Source organism: Diorhabda carinulata, chromosome 11, assembly GCF_026250575.1.
Source record: "Diorhabda carinulata isolate Delta chromosome 11, icDioCari1.1, whole genome shotgun sequence".
NCBI lineage: Eukaryota > Metazoa > Arthropoda > Insecta > Coleoptera > Chrysomelidae > Diorhabda > Diorhabda carinulata.
The window spans coordinates 1,817,526-1,836,147 of NC_079470.1; the positions used below are offsets into that span (position 1 = coordinate 1,817,526).

Genomic DNA, 18,622 nt, shown 5'->3' on the forward strand with positions numbered 1-18,622 from the left:
ACCTGCGAGGAACAGCATCGCAGTGGTCGACCAAATGAGGTGAAGACTCCAGAGATGTTGAAGAAACTCCACAAAGCGGTACTAGATGATCGTCGACTGAAAGTGCGCAAGTTAGCAGACATAGTAGGCATTTTAAATAGAGCGGTACATCGCATATTAACTTAAAATTTGGACATGAGAAAGCTATACGCAATATGGGTGTCGCGTTCACAATGGAATAAAAACCACGTCGTGAAGATGTTTCCATCAAGTGTTTGGCAATGTTCCACAGAAATAATGCCGAACTTGTGCTCAGTTTCATAACCATGGTTGAAAAGTGGGTCTATAACTTCACACCCGAAACCAAAGAACAATCAAAACAATGGAATGAAAAGGGAGAACCGGCTCCAAAGAAGGCAAATACCGTTCAATTTGCAGGCAAGGTCATAGCATCGGTTTGTTAATATGCGCATGAGACTATCTTCAAAAAGGAAAAACTACCAAACGGCGAGTGTTATTCACATTTATTGCAATTTTTGAGCGACTTTTTTCAAGTACGATTTGTTCAATTTCAGTTGCCGGATTCTAAACTGTGTAATCTGCTAAAGCGCAAACGAGGATCTTATTTTTATTTTAAAATGGACATCCATCAGAGGTTAGGTCAACTTTTCCTAGTCCCACTCTTACTTTTTAGATAAAGTCCTTAGATGCAAAAGTACCATCAGCTTCATGCCGTACATAACAGTGTACGACCTTGTTATTATTCATGGTGAAGTTATGTATCTGGAGTTTTTGTTTACACAATTGTTTAGATACTAATAATTTCGGACAAAGTAGAACGCTTCGCACATCCATTGTGATCACCATTGTACTATCGGAGCACAATGAAATCGCATACTGCTTTGCTGTACGGGCTTCATCTTTTTTCCCTATATGAAGATCTGCTTCATCGATATTCCCAGTGGTGAATTCGGCACAAGAATCAAACTGTTCCTTTCTAGGTTTTTAATGAATTGTTCATTGAATAATTTTCTTTCTAGTGCTGTTTTTCTATTTGCATCAAACCATTTTTCCATTCTTTATAAACTTTGTACATGTGATTATATAATCTGAATGTTGATTCAACAAAGATAAGTGACGTCAAGGGTCTGCAATAGTGACTTGGGACTTTTGGTAAAGATCAATAACAGACTCAGAGATTGATTTAGTAGCTTTGGAATTAAACTGTTCATTCTGCATTCTTTTCAATTATCTCGTTTGAGTATGTTTATTCTTTTTGTTAATTCGTTACTACACTTACTTAAATTTACGTTATCTTGTACCCAGTTATTGAAAGCAACCTTTTTATTATAAGGAAAGTCGCTAAAAAGAACTGCCTCCAAACACGAACTCTTATTCCATTTTCATCTGGTAAATAGTAATCATATCCATTATGTTTAAGTGCCTGTCGTTGATTTGTTTCTTTTCTGCGTCTCATAATAATCGATCGAAAATCAACCAAGCATTTGATGTAATATTATTTGGCACTCTAACTTTCTAATTCCCATAACATACCAAAGTGTCGTTTCCTAATTTTTCTGTTTATATTAGCGCAAATAAAACTTAAGTACTTACGGATTCATTTAGTTTCTTTATGAGAGAATAAATTCTCTTTTAAATTTCTTGCTTCATTTTGAATTTCAATGTATTCCTTATTGGCAATCCTTTTCGAACTATTATAATTTTGTCCTCGTAGACGCAGCATTTTATGTTTTCATTTATATAACTAAAATACCAATTTCAGTTGATTTTCCATCATCTTTACCAAATCAATGAGAGCTCTCGGCGATAAGATTATTTATTATTTTTTCAAAATCTTTTGCAAATGTCACTCAAATTTTGAGGAGAAAATAGATTTTTGTTCAATTGTGTGAATATTTTTCTCACATGTGTGTTTGAAAAAGTTTATTTTCTTTGTTTTGGCTTAATGAATTTTCAATGTCTTATATATTCGAGCTAACCTCACAAAAAAATACGAAATTTGTCTATATTACGTATTCATTAATTACTTATTCTCTCAGTCAAATATACAAGGTCTGGCTGTTTAATAACGAGACTGGTTACGAAAAAGCGAAAAAATTATAAAAATTATTCTACATTCAAATGTTCCTCTTCAATATACTCCCCTCCCCTCGCTACACAACTTTACATACGTTTTTTTCATTAAACGAAGCAGTGCTGAAAGTCTTCTTTGGTGAGCTCCTTAAGGAGCTAGATTCTAGAAGCACGTTTTTATTTAAGAGATTTGTTTTTTTAAATAGAGGATGTTATACCATATTTCAATTTTTCATTTATCTGTTAATGGATTTATTCATTAAAATTAAATCCTGTATATAAGTGGTGGTGGTTTTATTTGGAAGCTGGTTTCAGGGTTCAAGAAATATAACAATAAAATAAAGTAAAACTCAACATCGTCACACATTGTTATCGGCACGAGATAAAAACACGTTCAAACCGCTACTGCACAAATACTGTAATAGTGACGGAAATGTGTTTAGGGACGTGCATAAACAAGATAGTCTAGGGACCCTCCCGTTATTTAATAGCTAGACCTCGTAGTCACACGATCATGTTCTAATCTTATTAAAAGCTGTAATATTAATTGAACCTGCTTGCACATAGATAGTTACTGCACGCGATTCAAATGGGTAAAAAAACTCAAAGTACAGTAATTATTATTTTCTCCACATAAGGAAGACACACTTTTGCATATACACTTACGGTAATTTATATTTTCGTTTTTCTGTAACAAAAAACTTTTTCCACATTCAACTGATTTTCAATTGACAGAGTTTGAGTCATTCGTTATATTAAAACACATCTCATTTTGGCAAAAAATCTCATATAGCTGATTTTGGAGGCGCAACGACGACATGTTCAACTGGCCTACTTTCAAGATCATCCCCGTTATATGCAACCAGTATCGTATCTTCGGTACAGCAATTCCACATATAACACAACAACGATTATCAATAGCATCCACCTATTCTCCAAAGAATCATTTTGTCATCAACTAACTTCACCTCATGCATTCAAATGAAAGTTAATACAATAACTTACTTGAAAGTTGCTACTGCTTCGGCAGGATCTCTACCCAAACTCTGGGCGTGGAATTCGGCTAATCTAGTAGCTAAATGTGTTTTTCCCGTGCCTGGTGCACCACAAAGTACTAATCTTCTATGTTCGGCTAATAATGAAACTAATCTTTGAGCTACTCCTTTTGGAATTAAGGCTTCGAAGGCTAAGGCTGCTACTGGTTGTAAAACGACATGCAAAGTTCCCACTCTTCCGACTGCATATCCAACAGGAAGAAGATCTGGCGGACCGGAATCGGGTTTACGCTCAGCTTCTCCTAGTTTATAACTAGCTATGGCGTCACTTCCTGAAAATCAATTGTTTTTATCGTTTGTTACAACTGATTATAGTTTGAAATAAATAAAAAAAAATTCTCGTAAGTTTATGACTTACCTAAACCAAGTCCACCTCCTGGATCTAATCGAGCGACATATTGTTTAAAGGCACGTCTTACAGAGTTGTCGAGTTGTGCCCAAGATGTCGAAGCGCCGATATTTGTATGTGCTATCGATATTTCTGTATTGGCATTATCACTTAAACCATCATACCCGTAATGTTCAGCATAATACCTGAAATAGCAAAAACATACTTTTAAATCTTATTTATAATAATTTGAACAACATTTAAAACTAGCCTCGATATCAGGCAAAATTAAAATATTTTCTTAATAAAAATATTCGATATCGCATGCGACAGTTTCAAGAGGAGCAGAACGTGGGAGCGAGCCACGCAGGTATCATTTGTATGAAGATAGATATTATAATCCCGCACCTTGAAAAGGGAGGCGCCATGTTGTTTTTATATAAAACGTTTGAATTTACCGGTGCTATTAGGTTGGAAAATACAAAAGGGGATTGAGGAGTATATATGTCTATAGTTTCCAACCTAAGCATCAAGTCTGTTTAGGTATTTATTGGAACGCAGAACCAGTTTGTTTAACCCATATTAAGAGAAATAAGGTCTTCCATTGAACCAGTTGTTTCGGTGGATGTTTTCAAATCACTGTATGAAGAGAACCATATGCTGTATAAGTGCTCCTTCAACGTCGAAAACAAGGAACTGAGATTCCCCACATAAACCTTCGCAACAATTCCTCCGTTTCATTAGCAGACTTGGGCCTGGATTTTTTATGGAAGAGTATAATAACTCTACCCAATATGGCCAACAGTTTGCGTCGAATGGCGTCACGTAACATTATCAAAATGATACAATAAAGATCTGCTTTAGTGTGGTCAAGCTCCCAGTAGTCGATCAGGATATAATAACGATTCATTTTGGTACGTCCAAGCTCCAGACAATCGACCACAAAAGAATAACGATCTGCTTTGGTCTACTCAAGCTCTAGGAAATCGATCAGGATAACATCGGATGTATCCCAGAATATAGTTAACTTTACAGTCAGAGAGTTTCCATGTTTCCAAATTACAGTCTGAAGAGTACTTATATGCTGAATAAGTTATCTTTCAACGTCCAACGTCGAAAACAATAATCTGGACTGTAAGAGGGGTTATTTCAGATTTCCCACTCGAAGGTTCGCAACAAATTCTTCGTTTCTTTAGCAGTATTGAGCGTGGCTTTTTTATACGAAAGTATAATATCTCTACACAACATGGCGTCGAATTTTGCGTCGAACGTAACATTAGCAAAATGATACAATAATAACCTGTTTAGGTCTGGCCAAGTCCACGTAATCGATCAGAATACAATAACGATTTGTTTTGGTCTGTTCACGCTTCTGGTAATAAGTCAGGATAACACCAGATGTAAGATGTATCCCGGAATATGGTTATCTTCACTTTACAAACGGAGTGTTACCTAAAATTCGTTGTTGCTGATGGAATTCGCTTCCTAGTTTCTTGTATACAAATTCCATAAAATATCGCAATACATAACAAACAATATGCATGCCAGCTCTACCCAGAGTTGCCCTTTGGTTATTTTAGACAATTGGTGTCCCATTAAAGAGCTTAGTCATGTGATCTCTGCTATATTGAGGTTTTCAATATTCTGTCTGCTTGATTGAAAAGAGGGAACCCATTTCAATACATGCATGCTGCCTTCTCATTGCTTTTTCACTATAAAATTCCAAAGTATGTGTCTAAATGTCAGTTGCGAGGACATTATTTGTTCATAAAAAACTAATGATTGCTCATCCACTTTCACTACATACTTATACACAAGTTGTATGACAAGTTGGACCACTGTCTCTCTTTGTAGGAATACAATTTTTTCACAATATTCGGTTTTCTTACCGTTTTTCTTATCCTCCCTTGCGTACATATTAATCTTTGAACTATTTAGTTGGGGAAAAATATTATAATATAAAACAGTCATCATCATAGGCTGAATTTTTTGTAGTAAAATTGTATTTCAAATATAAAATCTGTTTCCAATATTTACAACTATCTACAAGTGGTGCTTTGAGGTTAGGTGAGAAAAAAACAATACATTTTGGAATTTATAATATACACGACTTTTAACCGCCATATTTCTCGAGAAGAAAATATCTTTTCGCGTTTGAATTTTGATACTAATATTTGCTACTTTGTAAATACATAGTTATGATGTATTCGAGCCTCTCGCGTGTAAGTATTGGGCACCCACCGTTAACGTGGTCCGCGGCATTGCGGAACGTCTTTGTAGTCTATAGCATGAAGATGATGTTTTCAATGTCCGGTTTAAAGACCAGCCACCAGTTGTATTTCGCTCCTGTTTAAGCAGAGCAGTTTATTGATGATACAGGTAAGCGTGTCTCATGATAGGTGTTTCCATTAATCTCCGTAAAAACTGTCTTGCGAACAGACGTCTCCGAGATGTGATGGCTACACTCTTGTCTTATCCTGATCCATTATTTTCACTCTTAGAATATTAGAGCCATTTTACATACACTACATACATTACAGTATTACAAGTAATACTGTAATTTCCCATGGTCAAATCCCAAAAGCTATTTTTTTCATACATTACAGTTTATAATATTACTGGTGGAATTTGTATTAAAATTAAAACAAAGTTTCCAAAAGAAGAGTTTTGACTATGTTGTCAAAATGTCATTTAACTATTTACTAATTTGTATTTTGCGTATAGTTTTAGTCGAAAACTAGGTCAAATATATCAACTTACTTTTCAAAACTTTGTGGCTGCCCCAAATAAACTGAAATCGCTATTCGTTTACCATCGGTTTCTACTTCTGGTGTTGGATCCTCGGTAGGAATGAGGTCACTTAAGACGTCAATGCTATTACTGCTTCTCGTATCTGTTAAATCCGTCGGTAAATTAGTTGTACCCGTTACCATCCTTTGTAATCGTTCGTTATTCTGTTTCAAACTTAGCATTTCGCTCTAGAACAAAAAAAACATCTCATTAGTTCAAAATTATTTTTCAAACTTCAGTAAGAAACATTTTTTATGCTGGGTTCATATAGAACAAAATAAGAGAAGAGAAAATGCAGGATGACATAACTTAATATGACTTAAAATAAAATATTTTTTTAAATAAGCTTAAGACAATAATGAATGAAAAATATTAGTACAAGGTTGGCAATTAAGTACTTTCGCTTTTTACTGATAGAGAGCGTTGCTTTATTTTTCCACCACATCGAAAGCTGAAAAACAAGAAAAAAAGATTTGAATTACAAAGATGTTGTGTTTTTAGAGCTGCTTCCAAGGAACTAAACGATCAATTCTGATGTTTTCTATCATTAATAATGAAACTGGATGAAGTAATCTAAGAAAAACGGCCAGAATTGTCAAATCGGAAAGTTTTAGAGTTCCACCATGATGATGCAAGGCTTCACACATCTTTGGCAACTCGTGGAAAACTATTGGAGCTTGGCTGGGGAGTGATGCCACATCCATATAGCCCTATTCTGGCACCATATGATTTGAAGTTTGCAGAATTCTTTCAATGGTCACACTTTCACAAATGACGATGGTCTTCAATCACACCTGGTTTAGTTTTTGCAGATCAGGAACAGAAATTTTATGAGCGCGAAATCATGAAGCTGAAAGAAAGATTGCAAGAGGTCCTAAAAGGTCCTTGAGCAAAATATATAATTGATTAAAAACTATTTTTTGTTTATTTTATGCTATAAAACCAAAAAACTTTGCCACCAACCAATATTATTGTGAAAAAAGCATCTGGCGCTCTCGATGTACGAGAAATAGGGAACAAAGCGCCTCTTTTTAGTTTGATGTGCTCAGAAGCGTGCTTTTTAGTTTTTTTAACTATATTTAATTTTCAATTTTTAGTTGCCTATATTATAAAAGCGTGTTTTTTAAACTATATTTATTTTTCACTTCTAAGTGCGATTTATTGCCAAAAACTTTTTCTGTGAGTCATTAGTATTGTAAATCTCAAACGGAGGGTGTACGGATGTAAAATTCTACTCGAACAACATAATAAGGTGTTTAATTCTTAAGTAATACTGATGCAGGTAGTATAGTAAATCTCCAAAAGAGGGTAGACAGTTATAAAATTTGTTTCGATGTTAAAGGAAAATTTGCAGTGATAATGTCTAAAAAAATAATTGCCGAATAAAATTTTTAGAGCATAAACAGGATTTGAACTCTCGATCGGCGAATTGGGGGTTAAAGTCTTAGCCCACTCGGGTAATGAACACAATTAAAGTGGTGGGGTATACTAACAGTAATAAGCCACAAAGGTGAGTTACAAATACCCAAACAAACAAGCTCACATACAGGTGAACCTAATATAAGCGTGTTAACAAGAGGATATTTAACACAAGCTCTGTTGTTAAATCAGCGACTGCTCTATAAAGGAGTCTTGATAGGGGCAAAAGAGCTTTAAATAGTACAGAGATATGGATAGTATCGTAGACAGGAACGTCTTGTCAGGTGTAAACCTAGAATCCACTCATTTGTTTAATAAGAATTGTCTTTTTGACAGTACTAGTAACAAGCTTCATCCAATCAAGAGGCAAAGTTTTTTCCTTAAAGCTACCTCAAGTATCATTCAAATTTGTCAGCACGATAATGTCACGACCATCGGGGAATGCGTTTCCAACTAACATAATATACCTGAAGGTATATTATTTTGTTTTTCAGTAATGTATTATTACGAACTCCTCCACTGACGTAGACTGTGAAGCTAGTTCTATTCTATTATGTTAATAGAATCTGAAGTTTGGCGGATGCGGCAGGAATTTCCTTATATTGTTTTTATATAACTTACTTACAGTATGTTATGGCCGTTTTTAAAGAATCAATTTTAATGAAGCCATTGTTATTTGTTTGCGACAAATTAGAGATTCCGAACATTCTGTATATGAATAACTATAAATACATAGCCGTAATAGTCAGTAAATAATTGAATGCCATATGCATCAGAAAAAGTAAATGATGATTTTGAAGTTAGTAAATAGTCAAGTATTAGTGTATAATTTACTAAATTGTGAATTGTTTATTGTTTAGTGTTTAGTGCATAGGTTAGTGTACTTAAAATTAGTGTATAAATAAATAAGTAAGTAACACCATTTGTATAAAATCACCACACTGTTATAAACTGTTTAAAAAAAATTAGAAAAAAACCTTACAGTGTCAACGCCAGTCTGTCCCTTAAAGTTAATTCTCATTTTTTATTTTATTTATTATTTTCTGTTATCTTATGTTATTTTTATTTCCCAGCTTAAGTATAGCCGAACATTCATTTTTTGTGACGGCTATTAACAGCGTCATGTTAGGAACAATGTCACTTTCAACGGGACCGTTAATAAAAAAATGTTTAAATGTACAGGAACCAAGTTTAAAATCAGAGCTGCGGTGATTCATACCATTTAAACATGTTAATTTTCTTAATTCTTGAGCTATTCAGTATATATGATGATGTAATATAACAGGTGGGCTGAAAAGTTCGTAGGCTAGCATAGAAAATATCTTCTTTTAATAGACTTTGATTTCATTACCCAATATTTGTTGTCTTCAGGGTTCATATAACGATTATAGTGGTTAAACAATTTTTCGATACCTTTTTATAGTACGATTTGTCATTAGTATCAAAATAGGCTTCAGTTTCGACGATAACCTCTTCATCGGCGCAAAATTTCTATCCAGCGAGCATTCTCTTTAGATCTGAGAACAGGAGAAAAGTCGATGAGAACCAGATCTTGAGAATACGGTGGATGCGGAAACAAACAGAATTCCAATGCTTTGGAGTCGGTTCATCACGTGTAGTCCACTCTGCTGTCTAAAATATTCATTCACGATATGTCTAACACGTTCCTTTAATATCTTTATGTTCGCAGCTATTCCAATCAGCTTCATTTTACAGTGATCCTAAATTATTTTGTGGACTTTTTTGATATCTTTGTCAGTAACAGTCTCTTTGATGCATTCATTGCATGCATCATCCTCAGTGCTCATTTCACCTCGTTTAAATTCGGGAAACCACTTCTTAACGTTTTATTTTTCTGGGTTAAAGAACGGATAATAATAATAATCCAATTCTTATTTTCAATGGTATTTTTATTGGCCAAAAACAATGCTTTTATATCACACGCAAAGATGTTTCAATAAAAATGTTAAAACTCACAAATTTATAGTGGGGCAGCGGTCAACTTTATACATGCGTCTTTTGATGATTAGGGCTAAGTGATAATAATTTATTGGTCAGACTAAAAACTTTTCAGACTACCTCTAATTTTGATGTGTGATAAAGATCTTTACGATCAACGAAACAACGAAAAATTTCAGGGGCCGTGAATTTCCCCTTCGACCCAATTAAGTATAATACTCACTCTCATTTTCATAACTGTATCTTTTAAACTTTCCAATTGATGAGCAGAACTCAATGCTTCTAATCGAATGTCTGTTAATACCAAATCTTTTTCTCGAAGTTGTTTCTGAAGTTCTACTACTTCCAAACCGGGATCTGTAGTTTGGACGGGTGGCGGACTGTGAGCCCTTTCTTCCGTCGTATCACTTTGACATTGTACTTTGGTGACTTTGGCATTTCGTGAAAAAGCTTTGGTGAATGAGCTCCGTAACCAACCTTTCTTTTTCTTTTTGTCGTGTTTGTCTAGGCTGCAAGCGGATGAAAGACTAGATACGCTATCAGAAGAAGGTTGTCTGGCTAGACTGGAGCCTATACCAGCTTGGATGGATTGTGCACGAAGGGCGTCCATAGCCTGTCGTAGTTCTTGAAGTTCTGCTTCCTGAAATAAGTGTCTAAATTAGTATTACATAGTAAAGTGAACTAGGTATATTTTTTCCAATATCAATTGCAGAAGACAGTTAGGAACAATCCATATTTCATAAATACGCACGAAACTTATAACAAATTAATGGATAAAAATAATGTTTACTCCCCGTATAAAATTCGGTAAACATGGCAAGAAATATTCCTGCCAGAGACAGTTAGTTTGCAAAAGCAGTGGCTTCGTTCGGTGAGATTTATTTAATTCATAAATTTCTTTAAATAAATAGAAATATGGCGTTCTCTAGACCATGGGCGAATGAAGACAATGAAATTGCACAGTGTAGTGAGAATAAAAACATATATGAATTTAATAATAAAGATTTAGATATACAAACACAGCAAGTTATTTTAAATATATTCGAATGTTTAATAAAGGAAAATATTCAGCAATCTCATAATGCAATCATAATAAGAATTGCTGAATTAACTAGAGTAAATAAATTTTTCATGTATCCAGTAGTCATGAAAGGGGTTGCTGAGGATCATTTACAGAACCGAAAAACATGTAAACAAAAACTTAAATCAGTTAACAAAGCTACTCAAGATTTTATACGTAGGACATTAGAAGTAATACTGCAAAAGGTATCAGATTATCCAGAATATAATTATACCAGTTTAGACATTGCGTCAAGTTTTGTCAGCATGTGGTTTTAAACACAAAGAACTAAAAAAACGGATGGCAATAACCGAATCGTTAAGGATAGTTCGATGGCGACAAGATGATTTGCGTCAGATAAAAGACTATCAAAGTTTTAATAGACAAATGGGGTACAAAAAGTGCTCAGTTCACGTCTGGTACCCTGTTTAAACCAAACTCCCTTAAAGGCAGGCACATTTTACTCGTCTATTTACAATTTATAATTTAATATTTAGTTGTAGCAAGTAAACGAGGTATAATAATGATTTTTTTCTAAGTTCTAAGTAGGACTAAAATAAAGTGTATGTGTCTAAATAACGTCGTATAATGCAGTCCAATTTATAATGATTCGATTGTTTTTTAGTTTTTATAATTTGCAATTGATATTGGACGAACTGTAATAGAATAAGTGACAAATATATAGATACAGGTTGGACGCCAGTCTTTGTATGGTTTCTAGTGTGTTTCGTTCTTAGAAAAGTAACGAAATGTATCTAATGTATTTTTTAGATGGAACGATAATTATTAAAACTGAAAGTTTTCTGGGATCTAGGTTTGCGTCGACAGAATAATTCATTTTTTGCAGGAATGAAAAGCTGACGTATTTCTTACTGACTTATTTCCGACGGATCCTTTTAATTTAGACAACTTTATGCTATAATAAGATATTTAATTATTCGAACAACAATTACTTCATTAAATCAATAATTTGTTGGGATTTTTTCTATTTAGAGATATTTCATATTGAATTGCTCTGATATGGGAAAATTTTCTCTACAGTGCTTGGATTGGGATGTTTCTAAGTGATTATTATGCGCGCGACGACACGTATATATGTACGTATGGCCTTTGACCTAAAACGGCTCAATGGAAATAAATTATCTAAGCAAATGGATGGAGGAGCGGTTACAGCTGCGGTTGTATTATTTCTTCTCTATCGTCAGCAATTTGCCAGTTGAATGAGATCATCAGGTTACAGAGAGACTGCAGTAAACCTATAACACAGATAACACGGGGATAATTCGGGAGTTTGTAATTCTAGTCGATTAAATAATACGAATTACGTAAAGATGTTGAAAATACTAAGAACTACTAGTGAACTAGAAACAACTAGTGAACACACTGTTTATACCACTACACGAACACTCCAATGACACTGTCTAACACGCGTTTCAATGACCAAGTTATCGTCTTCAGAGACTCCAGATAAACTTAGTAAACTTCTAAAGACGATAGATTGGTTATCAGACAGTGTAATTATGAGTGTTGGTGTAGTAGTGTATTCAGTATGAATATCAACAACGGTTCCGAAAAATCCTAATTGCGGCAACAACTATATCAAAAACGGGAAAAAGGAAACAAAGTTTTATCTTATCAACTACTCTGGTATTTGGAGAAGGCCCAAAGTATTTAAAGTATATCTTAAATAAGGACTGGATCACGCGGATCAGAATACATGTTTCAAGTTTTCAATTATTGGAAAAATTAGACTACAAATTGCAATAGCGAAAAACGCCCGACTTCCATGAAGTATGAAAACTATCTCTTGCAAATATGAGAAATCTGGTTTCACTTAAAAATTATCCAGTAAACAGACACGTCGTATTCGGTGGATGACAAATGTATTTGATGGGTTTTTAGGGAATCGTGATATAGATCCTTATTTATTGAATCATCACTCGAAGAAAATTTTAAAAGTTGTTAAAATCTTTATCGTTTTCAATTAGTTTGTACGAGACACCTCTGTGACATCTGGTATCTTTTATTTTAAACATTAAAGCAACAAACAAACAAGTTTAAGATTACGACACAAGCTGTCCCCCATATACGAGGGTTGACTAATAATTCTTCGATCCCAATCTGAAGATAGCAACACTACGCCTAGGTAAATGAAAGAGGAGTTAGACACTGTGTAGGATGACTCACCACCATAATTTATATAAAATTCAAATGTGTCCGTATCAATTTGACTGACGACGAGAGATCTGGACTGCCATAAAGCGATACTATCGATTAAGGTTAGTGAGGTAGGAAAGGTTATCGGCATATAAAAAGAACTCATTTGCCATAGACTGACGGAAATTGAATCCACAACTACACTCATCAAATGAAAAAAAACATTTGAGATAATAGATTGCAAAAGGGAACCAGCTTCTAAAAAGTCAAAGTCGGTTCAATCTGTAGGAAGAGTGATGACGACCTTTTTTTGGCATTGTGGTAATGGACTATTTTCCAAAAAGTTATCAAAAATAACAGAAGTAAACGAATAAATTACAAAAAACTACCGAATTCGAAGAAACAGGCGCAACGCAATGACTATACACAGGAGGATAGCTTAGCCCAATAAAAACAACGCTAGCCTTTCGAGCGGTCAAGGACGAATGATCGTGCGGTCATCAGTGCAGAATCGGCAGCGACTAGTGAGGTAATAGATATGATTTAAAGAATTTTTTTCAGTTTTTAGAAACTGTTTTTCAATTTTTATTAGATTTTAACGACATAAGTGTGGTAATATACTCTGAAGAAAATTTCTACTATATAAAAAAGTAGGGAGATATACATACCTTACAAAATCATTCATAACAAATTTAAAAAGAAAACTTGTGATGACAATGCATACAGAAGAAAAATTCGCAAGCTAAAAAAACTGATAAATTAATATCAATCACTAGGATTCTATTTTATAATAAAATAAAGGGTCCGCGGTGTCCTGTTTTATAACCTTAAAGTTTCACTAAAAGGAGAGATAGATTCATCAGGGGAGGGCGTTATCCATATGTAAACTCTTATTTTAAGGAGAAAGAAGGCAACTATTATTTGGAAGGGTTCAAAAGGAGACTTAGTTGAAAAATAAGTATGATTATTTAAGAAACGTTTTGTTTCTTTATTAGGCCGAAAACTTGTAAGAAATTACCAAAATGAAAAATTTCTAAATAAATAGATAGAATGGTAATAAAATTTTGCTGTAAATTTGTTATTTTGCAGATTTACTGATAACTGCCTATTGCCGGATTTTTTAAATGTGAACAAAATATGTGTATATTGACCAAATTTTTATTTTTATATGGAGAATCAAATTTTATAACGGTAACCTAATAATATCTCTTTAGTTAAAAAAATCGTTTGTTGTGTTTATTGGATACTAAACACTTACCTTTTTCTCCGATGTAGCGGTCAAGTGTTGAAGTCTCTGAGTCATCGAGGTTAGACTCTGCTCGAACGCCGATACTACATGAGCCTGAAACAAACAGAATATAAATAAATTTTCAATATATCATCATCATCATCATCATCAATCATCATAACCAATCAATCCCTTGGAATATGGCTATAGCTTATAGCGCTTTAAAATTCTCTTTTGAGGTGGATTACTCCTCGGTTTTTATTTTTGTTTAATTTATAGTTTACCATTTGTATTGGCTGCTTTTGTTATTATTTTCCATTCCTTCCGGTTCTGACATTTTTCTCCCCAGTTCTCTATGTTAAGTGCTTTTATGTCCTCTATTTCATTTCTCCAAGTCTTTCTCGGTCTGCTTCTTCACCTTTTCTACAATGGGGTTCATTGCGTTATTCTTTTGACAATTTCAGTTGGTTTTCTTTTCATTATATGCCCAGCCCAGTTGAGTCTGTACTTTTAAGTATCTCACTATATTTTCCTTTCCCAGCTCTTTCACTATTTCTTCGTTCTTCTTTGGTCTCCTTTCTCCCTTCTGTTTTATGATTGGACCTGTTATATTTCTAATTATCTTACTCTCGGTTCTTTCAAGTTCTTCTTCCCTTTTGTTGATTACTGTTGTTTCCGTCGCGTACGTGTTTACTAGTCTTATTAGGGTTTCGTACATTTTTTTTCCTTATATTTTTATTTTTTAATAGGTTTTTGTTTCTTCCTTATGCTTAATAGTCTTTTTTGTATCCTTTCCTTTATACTGTCTTTGGTTGTTCGTCCCAACGGTATTCGTAGTTAGTTGAAGGTCGATACTGTTTCAAAATTGTATTTGTTAGTTGGTTTGATCTCTCTTTAGTTTTCCCCCTATTTTCATATATTTTTTTCATTATTTTTTCTGCATTTATTTTTAGTCCGTAATTTATTGCTTCTTCTTTGGTACAGTTGTGTTAGGTTAATTCTTTATTTTTCTAATTTTGCGGATTATCCGCGAAAGCCGCGCCATTCAATTTCGCGGTTAATCGGTTCTTCAAGCTTACTTGTAATAACGAACATTGCATGAAGTCAGTGGAGTTATTGGTGTGTAGAACGAACTAGAATTTATTTTTTCGCACGTTAATTTTCTGTGATAATTTCCAAGATGTCTATTCAAATTATTATATTAATATAAAATTATAATAATGCTTAAAAAGCTCAAGATAACTGTCTTCAACTTAATAAAAATAATATATAAATAGGTAAATAGCTTTCCAATTATTAAATATGAATTATACCTTTCTTAATCTTTTTATATTTCTCACTAAGAAAATAATTATAACTTGAGGTAATTAAAAATGAAAAAGAAAAAGGAAATCTCAGCAGGCGAAAGTGGCATAGAAAACAAAATTTTCCGTATATTTTTTTTTAAATAAAAATCGGTCTATTAAATTGAATGTACTGTATGACAGGTTTAGTATTTTTTTATTAATCAATTGGTTACAATAAGTAATCATTAAATAATCTGCGCAGTCTTCTTAAAATCTTAAAAATCTTGAAAATTTGGAAGTTAATAATAAATCCCGATCATTTTGATATTTGTAAGGAATTTGAAAGATTGTTTTACCCCTATGCGACGTATTATATTATAATAAGAGTTTATTAAAATATTGGGTCAACTATTATAGTCTAATATATGAAAACTTTTAAATGTCCAAGGATTTTATTCCAATTTTGTTAGCTATGAGAAATATCAGGTAACATTTCGAAAGTCCCGGCTTTATATAAAATATAATGTATATGTTTTTATACGTTGCTTAAATTGCCAATTTATTGTGTTTGTTCACAACCGTATCGGTGGTATTTACGATATTTTAAATAGTAATATAATAAACAAATTTCATGTCTATATACAGTTGTTGTAACTAGTTTGATATTATGTAAATCGGAATATACAAGCGGTCCATATGTATGGAAAAAAATCAATATTAGTGTTATTATGTAGTATGTGAAAAAAAATTGACAGGTCGACTTTTATTCTTAAATTGACAATTTACAGTATGAAAATATTAACCCCATCCAGCACCCCACTGAATTATAAGGAGCCCCTCAAAAATTTTAACAAGAAAGGTCGTGTGGCACATTGTTGGCAAGGGATTTTAGTCCTCTGTTAGGCAATATAAAGTTTTTTAAATTTGGAACACACGTAACTAAGAAAATTAATTTTTAAGATGTAAAATTTTCATAATGTTTCTATCACAAAACTCTTCGTAGAATGAAGATAATATTGTCGCATAATAATTAGAATGTATCTTTAAATGTACATCACAATTAAATTAAATGTTCAAAATGGCCACCTTAACCGTACAACATTTTGTATGAGTTCTGGAGTTATTTTGTTAATTCTTTCCATTATCCTAACTTTTAAATCAGCAATATTGTCTGGTCTATTAAAATATACTTTATATATAATCGGATATTTTCGTATCTATTCTACTAAAACTAAAATTACCCTACAATGGATTCCGGGAGACATCGGAGCGAAGGGAAATGAAATATCTGATAAGCTCGATAAAGCGGGGGCAGACAAGCCCTTCATGGGACCTGAACCCTTCTGTGGTATCAGCTACAGAGCAATTGAAAAAGCTCTGGAAAAGAAGGTAGATAAGAGCAAAACCAATTATTATCTTCATTTTACGTAAAGTTTTGTGATAGAGGCATTATCAAAATTTTCTCAATTATTAATTTCTCACCAAATTTAAAAAACCTTATATTGCTTAACAAAGGCTCAAAATTTCCCTCCCGCAAGGTGCCACACGACCCCCTTTCTTATTTAATTCTATATATATAAATCTTATTTATTTATTTATTTATTTTATTATTTATTTCGAAGGGATGCTTATAACTAAGAGGGGGTGCTGGTGCTGGAGGGGAATAATATTTTCATCGACCTGTTTCAGCTTTCAGTTTTTTTCATATAGTACATAATAACGCTATAATTGAATTTATTCCATCCATATGGACAGCATTATATGTTTGTACAAGGTTATTCATTGTAGGCTATCCATCCAGTAGTCTCAACTGTGTATGTACAATGATTCCAACGTTGCTTCCACAATGCACAAAATCTTTAGTTATCTTCTGAAGTTAAATCATTAAGAATTAAGGGTAGCATTACTAAATTCAGTTTTTAAAAATATAGTTGAAAAACCTAAAAAACACTCTTTAAAAATTAAAAATAGTTTTTAAAATAAGATTAAAACAATAAAGAAGAGAGAATACCAGTATTTTATAGTTTTAAGCTTATTTAAAAAATTATTTTTAACTTTTTAGTTTTATGCGCGGACGTTTGAAAATTGGCTTGCGCGGGATATTTGAAAATTGATTCACAATTTCGCGGAAAATTTGAAAATAACTCGAGTAATTTTAAATGCTCGAAGCGAGTTGTCACATCAAATTGTGATGAAACAAAAGTATTATGCAAAATACTTTCATTTTGCCAATATTTCAAATTCAAATATTGTTGTTTACGAGAAAATATGAGTACCTGAAGTTAAAATGCTGTATTTTGTAAAATATTTTGATTTCATTTACAATTTATGTGACAACCAGGTCCGACCATCTAAATTTCACAATTAAATGGTTTATATAAAATATAGGTAGATGGAATATTGAAACACAAGATGATTATTATAATTTTTATTTTGTTTTTGACATTTTATAACTATATCTACAAACAAAAAATTTTCCTTCACACTTTAGCAGGCTTAGGACTGTCAACTGTGAGATGAAGATAAAAAATTAGACAACTACATTATAGAAAATATATAATGAGTAAGTAAACACAACTCGCAACAAATAATAACTTTTAAATGCACAAAAATGCAAATAGCTAATAAACAAACACTATCAAACACCTTTGCAAGATGGACGTTGTTCATTCAATAATCTTAGATTGTTTCTCGATACATGATTGCAACTTAGTTTCAGAATCCAGATTGACAAACATTCAAAAATAAAACACCAAAAAGTAAGCTTTTAGATGTGAGCCCGTCACAGAGATGGCGTTGAAAATCGTCTTGAACTTCTCCTATTCCAGTGCACAGACCCTGGCTCAAACTCAAATATTGAGCTACTTTGGCGAGATATTCGTGATAACATACCTCTTTATTGAAGAACTAGATATAATTATCGTCAGAATTTTGAGGAATTTCTATTTAAAAGACATTATTCATATTCAAAAAGAATTGAAGCATTTATTGAAAAAATGTCACGAATGTATCCGATGGAAATTGATGATTATTTGTACGTGTAAACAAATGGATATTGTTAGAAATTGTGCAAACTAAACTAAATAATTACCCTGATTTTATTTAAAAATTTATTTTTCATTTCTTAGTTTCAAATGCTATGAAGCGTGTATTTTGGTTTTCTTAACTATATTCTTAAACTTCATTATTCACTTTTCGAACAATAACTCAAAGTTAGAAAGTTACCGCAAACTATTCAAATAACATTATTTACCTTAAAATTTTCCA

General features: G+C 32.9%; 1 protein-coding gene across 1 annotated transcript in view; it reads right to left on the minus strand.

Annotated features, from left to right (window-relative positions):
• Nucleotides 1-18,622, minus strand: part of LOC130899764 (protein sickie) — a 551,159-nt gene that overhangs the window by 12,526 nt on the left and 520,011 nt on the right. The window contains exons 14-18 of the mRNA XM_057809948.1: nucleotides 14,100-14,183; nucleotides 9,848-10,264; nucleotides 6,217-6,434; nucleotides 3,487-3,662; nucleotides 3,079-3,400 (exon numbers count right to left, since the gene is read on the minus strand). Of these exons, the coding sequence (XP_057665931.1) occupies nucleotides 3,079-3,400; nucleotides 3,487-3,662; nucleotides 6,217-6,434; nucleotides 9,848-10,264; nucleotides 14,100-14,183 (1,217 nt within the window). The remainder of the gene's footprint in view (nucleotides 1-3,078; nucleotides 3,401-3,486; nucleotides 3,663-6,216; nucleotides 6,435-9,847; nucleotides 10,265-14,099; nucleotides 14,184-18,622) is intronic.